General features: G+C 45.5%; 1 protein-coding gene across 1 annotated transcript in view; it reads right to left on the reverse strand.

Annotated features, from left to right (window-relative positions):
- Positions 1–6338, reverse strand: part of grin3bb (glutamate receptor, ionotropic, N-methyl-D-aspartate 3Bb) — a 65522-nt gene extending 59184 nt beyond the window's left edge. The window contains exon 1 of the mRNA XM_041936036.1: positions 5856–6338. Within this exon, the coding sequence (XP_041791970.1) occupies positions 5856–6338 (483 nt within the window). The remainder of the gene's footprint in view (positions 1–5855) is intronic.
- Positions 6339–10702: the final 4364 nt, after the last annotated feature.

Genomic DNA, 10702 nt, shown 5'->3' on the forward strand with positions numbered 1-10702 from the left:
TTCGGTGAGCTGAGCTCTGTGCATCAGTGGACCCAATGTGCTATTGGTTATCTGATTTTATAAGAGCTTCACTGTGAACGTGTGCTCAGACCAGCCAGGTGATGCAAAATTATATATTCATCACTATGAATGATAACCAGTATAAACCAGTTAACTGTTTATCTGCACTGGGCTCCTGTGGCTCCTGTGTCCTTTTTAGGGCCCTTTCACAGAAAATGTGCGTTAGTTTGGCTCTCAGACTGCTTCGGTTAAAATATTTCAGGGCCGAATGTTGTCTTCACTTTACGTGTACGTCTCTTTGCTTGTCACGAGCTCCCACCTGTACAGTTTCATCATCGGTGCTTCCTGTCAGCTCATTGGCCCCTGCAGGGCTCTGAGCTGAAGTATTTTTAGTTTTCATGTCTCAGTCAGTTGTTTGTGTTAAATCTCAGAGGTGAAATAAAACCAGTCAGACCTGCTGAGGTCAAACAAAAACAGATGAATAAGGCATGATGGGAAACTAATCTGCCGCTGCTCGTCTTCAGAGGGATTAAAGATTCAGTTATTTCACCGTCAGGCTGAATTTAACTCTGACAACAGCAGCTAGAAACCCCTGATTCACAAATAATCATCACAAACACGATCTTTCTCTACTGCCACTGTAAAATGACGGATCTGATCGTCAGACGCTCTCGCCGTGGCTTCATTTAACGGTTTGTTCAGAGGAAACAGCGACGGCACATCATCAGATCATTCTAGTTGCTGCTGTTGGTCGGAAATGAATTGAACATTTTGGTTCTTTGTGTTATTGAAGCTGTTTGTTCTGAAACCAACAGCAGCTTCATCTCCGATCAATAAATCACAAACTCATCAGTGAGTCATTGGGCAGATGTCGGTCAGCTGATAATTAGGTGCACACACTCACCATTAACTAGTCGCTGATTAGCCTCCATATTAGCATATTAGCTCTTTATTAGTCATTATTCATTATTATTAGTCTTTATTAGTCACTTACCAATGCCTCATTCTTCATCACTGTATTCTAAGAGTAAGAGCCAAAATGCTAAAAATATGCATGTTAATTAGCAGCTGCCTAATGGTGAAAGTGTAGTTTTGTGTTTCACGTGCTTATAAAGCTTCCAGAAATCAGTTATTGATCACTGATCTGATGCTTCTGTGGATCAGATGTCATTTCATCAAGGATGGCCTGCTTGAGCCATCACAATTATTTCATCACAAGAAGCTGATTTTTCTCACGAAATCCTAAAAGATTCAGTGATTCTTCTGATTCACACAAAACTTCATAGAGATTTCTTAACGTTTTCATCTCAGTGCTGCTCAGTTAGAACTGAACCGAGAACTAAATAAGACTGAAATCAGACGACCAAACTTCATTCATACAGCCAGCTTCCCAGTGAATTACTTTTCTTAAGTTCTTATTTCTAATCTTGTAAGCAGTCATCTGGGGACCCCTCAGACTTATCTGTGACCCTTTGGAGGGGGCTGACCCTCAGGTTGAAAAAACATCAGATGAAGTTTGCAGTGAAACACAGAAAACAGGAACCAAACTCAACAGAAAGGAGTTTAGATGTTTTCGTGGCTGCTGGAGGAGCAGAAAGAGAAACTGTTATTGACCGACTCTGACCTGATGAGAGGAATCTGCTGTGTAAACATCAAACAGCAGCTAGTCTCCCTCTCCGAGTCTCAGAGTCTCAGAGCAGATGTTGGAGCTCCTTCAGAGAATCTCTGAAATCAACAACAACAAACAGCAAGAGGACGAGTGGAGTCACTTCAAACACTGAGAGGCAGCAGAATCAGCTGCTGTGTAGCTGCAGCACAGACAGAAAACATGTCTGTGAGTCACTAAACTACAAATCACACGAAAACACAGCCAATCAGAACGTGACGACAGTAAAACCAGTGAAACAGACGACGATTCGCCTGCAACCAAACACCAGATCAGACTGATACAACTGCTGCAGCCCCACCTGCTGCTGCAGCCCCACCTGCTGCTACAGCCCCCACCTGCTGCTGCAGCCTCCACCTGCTGCTACAGCCTCCACCTGCTGCTGCAGCCCCCACCTGCTGCTACAGCCCCCACCTGCTGCTGCAGCCCCCACCTGCTGCTGCAGCCCCCACCTGCTGCTGAATCTCTCCATCCCTCCACCTGCTGCTCCACCCCTCCACTTCACTCTGAGTCATGTGACTGATGATGTTAACAGTATCTGATGTGTTCACTGTTCACACAAACTGCTGACTGACTGATTTACCTTCACAAACACAGCACACGTGTGTAAATTGTAACATAAAGACGTGTTAAATGTGATGTTTGACGTGATAAAACACATTCACATGTATCAGATTTCAGATTAAATGTGACATTGTTTTTGAATTTGTCTTCACAGGGGCTGCTTTGTTAGAGTAATTATGAAATAATTATTACAAATAAATATACATTTATTGTAAAAACACTGAAATTAGCCCATAAACTGCTGCTGCCCAATGAAAACTCTCACACTTCTGTATACGGGAAACAAGGAATACCAGGGCAAGGACCCAAACACAGACCACAATGCGAGGCTGGTGCAGTTCAAAAGGCTTACTGGACGGAGAGACGGGTATGAGGAGGCAGTCCAAACAGGCAAACAGATCCAACAGGGAGCAGAGTACAAACAGTCAAGGCAAGACAGCCATGAACTGGCACGGACTGAGGGAAAACACTGAACAAAATCCAGCAGGGAGGGAAGACTAACAAGGGAGGGGTCAGACAAATCAACAATCACAAGGCAGGAAGACACAGGAAGTAAAGCAAGTGATGAAACACACGAGGAAACACAGTCACACAGTCAAGACATGACAGGAAACTGCATCGGCATAGTGATCGACCGAACGCCTCATTTCAACTGTCGGAAATGTTAGCTTAGCATTTGCTTAATGGTAACTCAGTCTCAGGTTAGTCCAGCTTCAGCAGAGGTGGAGAGTGACAGAACAGAGGAGGTGAACGTAAACAAATCAACTCTCTAAAGGACTAATATGAAGTAGCAGAGGTAGTCTGACTGTCTGTTTTTCATGATTCATACAGCCGACACGACTGATTTGTTAAGTGTTAATAGTAAAAACTCTGAGGACACAAACTGTCTCGACTGTCCCGACCACATCCAACAGAGCTGCACCTGAAGTCCAACGTGAGCTTCACTCAGAGACATTTGGTTGAATAAGAACAGTTTAAAGTGAGCAGCTGCAGACACACACAGAGTTTCAGCTGCAGCTTAAATATGTTTGTGTCCTATTTCTGGTTATACTCGTATGCTAATATTCTGCAGCAGGACGACACAGAGACGTAACATCTGACTGGATGGCAGACCAAACTGTTTCTGATCAGACACTGAAACGGTATAACATCCACATCCGACTGCAGAATCTGTAATTATCTGGAGATTTTTCTGTGTCAAGACATGACCGATGCCACGTTGGACCAATCAGAGATCTCCATCTTTCCCCACCTGTGTGACGTACAGAGGTGATGAAGCTTACAGAGCCACCGTCATTCCTCCTCTTGATGTTTATAGCGGCTGGACGACAGACTGCTGCAGTGATCCAGTGATGCAGTGCTCTGATCTGATTGGTCGAGGAGCTGAACTGCATCAGAAAGAGGCTGCAGCTGCTGCAAGCCGTGTCTGTTTAAAGTCTTTTCATTTGATGATGAAGAGCACTGATCAATACTGGGTGGACATTAGGTAGACAGCGGACACTGACACAGTGAACAATGATCAATAAATTCAGCAGTTTGTTTGGGTGACCGTAAATGATGAAGCAGGGCTGTTTCGTGTCACACCAGTACGTCCAGCAGCACTCTGAACTTTGACACCTGAACACACCTGCTAACATGTTAGCCCTGAGTTCTGTCTCTCAGGGGAGCCTGATCGCTGCCCTGTCGCTGAGACCGGCAGACTGAAACCTTTATGCAGTCTGACAGTCACACCGAATAACTGTCTCAGTCCTGTGAAACACGAGAACATCAAACACAGAACACACAAAACGAACTGTTGCAGGTGTGACTGCTGTCTTTGTTGTAAAGCACTTCACCCTGTTTTTAACTTACTATTCATTATTGATTTTTCTATCTTATGTTATTCGTCCTCTTTATTAAAGACGGTGGTGTGTGTGAGGTTGCTTTTGTTTGTTTGCTTCTCTGTGTTTTTTTTTTTTTTTTACCCCCACAACACCACAGCAGGTTTTTTTCAGGGCAGCTTTGGGACAAATATAAGACCCACACTGAGGTTAAAGCCACGGAAGACATGCTGGGGTCGGCTAGAAAAGGTTTATTTCAGTTGATCAAGACTGGGGGTGAACCTCTGTCCATATAAAAACTGTCTGAGCTCTCGCCTCTGGAGTCTCCACCTTCGATGCGTCTGTCTGTTAGCTTAGCTCTGTTGCTAACAGTACAATACATCCCCTCAGGTAATTAACAGCTTTATGTGTGTGAGTGTGTGTGTGAGTGTGTGTCAATGTGTGTGTGTCAATGTGTGTGTGTGTGTCATATAACCAGCAGTTTACACTCTGACAGCTCTTCAACAGAACTGGATGGACTCACATGATAATAAGAAGAATAATGCTCTACGATATGTTTCTCTGTTTTGGACTCTCTGGTTCTCTGTGGACTCAGAGGTGAGCTCAGTCAGGATGGCTTCCTATAGGTCAACAGAAAGAAGTCACCTGTTAATGAATAAACTGATCACGTTGTCTCTGCTGGAGTAAACTTGATTTTTGGTTTGAATTGTTGGAGTTTGGATAAATAAAGGATTAGTCCACAGATACGACAACAATTTCTTTTGTCCCTGTGGATTTAGTAGCGCTGCAGAGAAACATTTTTATGTGCATTTTTAATGTAGCCATTAAATGCACATTAATGTAAACTGATGCCCCCCTGCTATGAGCCTCATGCCCCCGTTGGATATGTGGTCCAGTACTGACACTGTGCAGGCTACTGACAACACTGAGCTAGCTTTTTCTTAACTGAACACCGACATTGAGTCAGGGAGGTTCAGTCCACTTATGTACGATGATGTCCAATAAGTAGGTGGATGGATGTGAAGGTACAGAAGCAAAATAAACTGAAATATGAACTGATTGAATAGATGAATTAATTCACATCAACACTTATTTGAAATATTATTTACGGGACATTTCACAGCAAATTAACTCACTGAGTCTTTTCTGTCTTTCTTTTTTAATCGTGGCAGTTTCGGTCCTCCATAGAGAAGAGCAAAGAGAGGCTTTACAATAAATTAATAAACTTTTAATGTAAAACCGTTAAATTTAGGAAGCAGCTGATGGTCCATGAGCTGCTGTCACACTGAAACCTCTTAACCAGCAAAATGCTTTTCTTCATCAGACCTCATGTCTCCGACCTGAAACCCGGTTTTAACAAAATATCCTCAGCATTTAAGGAACATCGTGTTTCTGAGGTGACAAATTCGCTCACTTGTTAGGAATCAACAGAAGCGGAGATATGAGGTTTCCAGCTCACACTGACCTAATTGTTGCGTTTTAAATCTCTGACGGTTTTTTCCTCGTTTCTCCTGGTGTGTCTGATGGTTTGTGGGAAATAAATCTCATCTGGACTGAATCAGACTCCAGAGACCGGAACCATACAAGAAGAGAAATAAAGAGTAAAAGATGAAAGCTCTGAGGAGCTTCACGCGCTGCGTGTTCGTAACCAAACACCAGAAATCGGAACCTCCAGACATCAAACAGGTCAAGGTCAAACACAAAAAGCACAAATCCCAGACACAGACCGGGACCTCATGTCAGCCCCGGGAGCGCACGTGCCGCCCCCGTTCCAGGTGTAGCTTTCAGGGAGGTGCATGTCGTACCTGTGTGCGGAGCGGCTCCCCGTGCTCAAAGACGCTGAGGAACGGGATTTCCAGAAACGAAGCCATGAAATCCACCTGTAGCAGTTCATCGCGGTTCTGCGGGAAGGCGAGCACGGCGGAAACTCCCTGCACCACCACGCCCTGACACACGCACCGGAACAGGGACTCTGGGTCCGCGGCGGCCGGCTGCTGGGAAACCAGCTCCAGGCTCAGATTGTAGGGCAGAAAGTTGTCCCGCTCCCGCTCCGGGTCCGGGTCCGGGTCCCGGCTCATCGCGGCTGCAGCGCGGCTCAGTGCCGCCTGGACCTGCACGCGAGCCGCTCTCTGCGCCGGCAAGAGCGCACCGACGCGCACCGTGTGTCCGATCTGAGCCAGGAGGTGGCACGGCTGCGGGTGGAGAAGGCACGGCGGCACGAGGAAGAGCTGCAAAAGGAGGAAGACTTGGAGAGTCCGGAACCAGGAGGAGGAGGAGGTTAAAGACATCCTGCCGCGCTCTCAGCATCGCTCTGCCGCTCCTCCAGTTTCTCCCCCTGCTCCGCCGAAACACCGAGAGGCTGCTGCTGCTGCTGCTGGATGGAGGAGGCTGCTGCTCTGCCTGCTGTTTGGGGCAGATGGGAGAAGGGAGGAGGAAACAGGAGGTGCACAGGAGATCCTGACAGGAGAGGAGGAGGTGGAAAGAGGAGCAGAGACAACACGCTTTTAGGGGAAAAGACAGCGTGTATGGTGGGTTGCAGGGTGAAAGTAGAGGAGGTGCTAGAGAAAGGAAGACGGGGATGAGGAGGTGTAGAGACATGAGAATAAGGAGGTGGAAGAGGAGATGAAAAACAAATGAAGGTGAAGATGGAAAGAGAGGCAAGGACAAAGTGATGGAGGAGGTGCAGAGGAGGGGGTGGAGGTATGCATTCACATGAACAATGATCTCAGTGAAGTCCAGTCCACGTGGGACCAAGTCCTGGTGGATGAATGGGTCAAGAAGAGGACTTGGACTTGGGTTTGTGTCCCCTGTGGACGTGTTGTTGATTAGTTCATTTATTATTTTCATTTTGTTTTTAGATTCAGTTTTCTGTCTCACTTTGGTTTCATTTAGGAACAAAACTAGTTGTTAAGTTTAGGAAAAGATCACCTCTGGTTAACTCCTGTGACGAGGGCTGAAACAAACTGTCAGGAGGAGACAGGAGGTGAAAAATATCAGGGAGGTGCAGTGGAAGAGGACCAGGGCAACAAGGGGGAAGAGGAAGTGGCAGAGAGGAGGACATGAGAGGGATGAGGAGGTGTAGAGAGGAAGAGGCAAGGGAGAAGAAAGAAAACATGAAGGTCAAACTGGAGAGGAGGTGTGTTAGTGGAGAAGAGGAGGAGGTACAGTGGTGGTGTAGGGAGGAGGACAAAGTGAGGGAGGTGGGGGGTACAAAGGAGAAGAGCAGGAGGTCCAGAAAGGAGGTGAGGAAGAAGTACAACAAGTGAAGGTCAAGGTGGTGAGGAGGATGTGCAGAGAAGAGGAGGTGTAGAAAGGAGGAAGGATGGAGGAGGAGGAGGAGGGGATGGGCAGGTAGAAAAGCTAAAAGGGGGATGAAGAGGTGTAGAAAGAATAAGAGATGAAAATAAAGAAGTGAGAGTGAGAGTAAGGAGGTGGTACAGAGGAGAGATCAGGACAGGAGGAGGTGAGGGGGAGGGGATGAAGGGAGACGAGATACACAGGAGGAAGGGTGGGGGTACAAGGAGGTACAGCGGAGGTGAGGCTGGGAAGTAAGAAGGAGGTGGACAGGAGGTGCCAGAGAAGGTTAAAGAGGTGGAGAGCAGGTGAGGAAGGGAGAAGAATGATTCCAAGAGAGGAGGTAAGAGTGAAGAGGAGGTGCAGAACAGCAGAGGAGGAGCTGAGGAGTGTGGAGAAGATGAGGAGGTTCAGATAGACAGACAGACAGACAGGCAGAGAGACAGACAGGCAGACAGACAGACAGGCAGACAGACAGACAGACAGAGAGACAGACAGACAGACAGACAGGCAGACAGAGAGACAGACAGAGAGAGAGACAGACAGACAGACAGGCAGACAGAGAGAGAGACAGACAGACAGACAGACAGAGAGACAGACAGAGAGACAGGCAGACAGAGAGACAGACAGACAGACAGACAGATATTCTTTAGTGCAGCAGCTTTACACTCAGTGAAATAAGTGAAAATAAGACTATAAAGAACAAACTTTACATAATAAAATATCAAAAATAGCAAACAGTAGTAATAAAAAGTAAGAGGAGATGATGAAGAGGAGAAGAGGAGAAGAGAGGTGGAATGAAGGAGGCAAAGAGTTGATGGAGAGTGGAGGAGAGGGGGTGGGGGGTGCAGGTCCCCATAATGTTAATCGTTACATTTTAGGGTGAAGACTTGAGTTCAGGTTAGGCTTTGGTTTAGGCTAAGGTTTATGGTTTATGGTTTATGGTTGGGTTAGGGTTAGGTAAGTCGTGGTTAGGAATGAATGTAAATATTTGTAATGTCCCCATAACCTTAATAATGAAACCAGACTGTGTGTGTGTGTGTGTGTGTGTGTGTGTGTGTTGACATGCGCTGTAAAGTGCTCTGATTGGTCAGCAGACCAGTAAAAATGAATGCAGTCGATTGGCTGTTTAATTAGTGTCAGTGATGTAATGAAGCGTGTGATGATCATCAGAGCTGGTCGCAGTACAAATACTACAAATACTACAACTATCACAGTTTTAGTTCAGAGTACCTCTGATGTTCTGTACGACTGACTGTATGTGTTTATTTTTCATCCGTCAAGGACGATCTGGTCGTCACAGAAACAGTACACAGAAACACTGCAGCAGTATTACTGTAGTATAAGTACCCTAAATATACGACAGGAGCAGGATATTTTACTGCTGCAGAGGATTTTTGGGGAGAATCCAGCTCGTTTTTACTCGGTGAGGTTTTGATTCGTCATCCTGAGAACATCACAGCTGAGAGCTGGGCCACAGTTACATAACGCGCACGCTCTCACACACACACACACACACACACACACACACACACACACACACACACACACACAGAGTAAATATTCCCATATAAACCAAATCTTCTTGAGCAAAAGTGGAACACCAAAAATCAACATTAATTAGAAAAATAAAATCAGCTGTTGATCCTCAGAAGAAGAACAAGCTGGCCTGAAATCAGCTGTCACACACACACACACACACACACACACACACTGAGGTTATCACTGTTGTTTCACTGGCGTTACTTTTTCCTCCTGATGTTTAATGTAGGCAGAGCGCCTTTAATCTGAAACCTGGTCAGATCATCACTGCTGTGTGCTCACAGGACATGAATCAGGTTTCTGACTGGGACCTGGTCTACAGAAACCTCAGAGTCCTTTTTGATTTCCAGCTGGGATCTGAAAATAAAAGAAATCACTTTGTTGTGACTCAATTAATCATAAATTACTAATAATGACTAAAGTAAAACTAAAACTGACCTCACTGACATTAAAATATTAAAATTTGAATATAAGTCCTTCATTAACTCTAAATGTAGTTCGAACAAACACTATTCAACAGTAACAGCCAACACTTTGATTACACTCTCAAACTAAATGTGTTTGACTGCAGCAATAAATAAATGATCGTATCCTGATGAAAAGACAGAAAGAACTTCAAATAACAGATTTACTTTGTGTGTGTGTGTGTGTGAGAGAGAGAGAGAGAGAGAGAGAGATCACTGTGAGGCGTTCAAGGACATGACGACAGATTGCTTTAAATAAAGTGGACAGACAGGAAGTGGACCTTGAGTTCGGAGGACTTTGTGGGTCTTTTAGTGGACTTCACACCCCTTCAGACCGCCTGTCAGCTGCAGTGTGGACGACCTAAACTGAGAGTTTCATGAGACACAAAGACACAAATGTCATCGTCCAGAAAATAATCTGGTTCATTAAAATGCGCTCACCTGGACGAGCTCACGTTCTGCCCACTACGCTCCCTTATAACGAATACATGAACAGTGGTGACTGTTGTTCCTGTGGAGCGGCGGCAGTGTTGGTGGCAGCAGGTGAAGCTAACAGTGCAGGTGAAGCAGCGCTCTGCTGCAGACAGCACACAGACAGACTGAAGGAGGCGCTGAAGCTCACTGCTGAGACAAACACCACACACACAAAACGTTTTATTTAAAGACGCGTCTGATAAAGGACGGACTGATCGGTCAGCGGCAGACTTTAATGTGAACAAGAACCTGTTGATAACATTCCCCTCTGAGCCACCACGGGCTCAGAGGGGAACAGCACCAGCATATCAGAACTAAATATTGAATATGAACGAGTTTCTGCAGATTATGCGTTATATAGAGGCTGCGCATGGATGCCCCGAGTACTCGCATTATACGGATATACGCGCCGCTCCTCTGGGGCTAATTTCTTCAAAACGACTCCAAATGCCACCAAAGTTGTCTGGGGGAGTAAATGGTCGTATTTTATGCTACAAATAAGGTCCAGGTTGTAAAAAACCAAAGTTATCCTTTAATGTGTTGACAGACAAGAGTTTCACAGACGAGCTGCTGATTCATCGAAGGAATAAATACTAAATAACTAAATACTGTCCAGCTAATTCAGAATATGCAGCACGTGTTCTGACAAAAACCAGGAAAAGAAATCATATTCCTCCAATATCAGCCGCTCTGCACTGGCTGCCTGTAAAACCCAGAATAGAATTTAAATCCTTCTCCTTACCTACAAAGCATTAAATGGTCAGGCACCTTTACCATTACACTATTACCCCAGTAGAACACAGTGAACCCAGTATGCAGGCTTACTGGTGCTCCCTAAAGTCTCTCAAACCAGAATGGGAGCCAGAACCTTTAGCTAT

This window comes from Chelmon rostratus, chromosome 4 (assembly GCF_017976325.1).
Source record: "Chelmon rostratus isolate fCheRos1 chromosome 4, fCheRos1.pri, whole genome shotgun sequence".
Classification (NCBI taxonomy): Eukaryota; Metazoa; Chordata; class Actinopteri; order Chaetodontiformes; family Chaetodontidae; genus Chelmon; species Chelmon rostratus.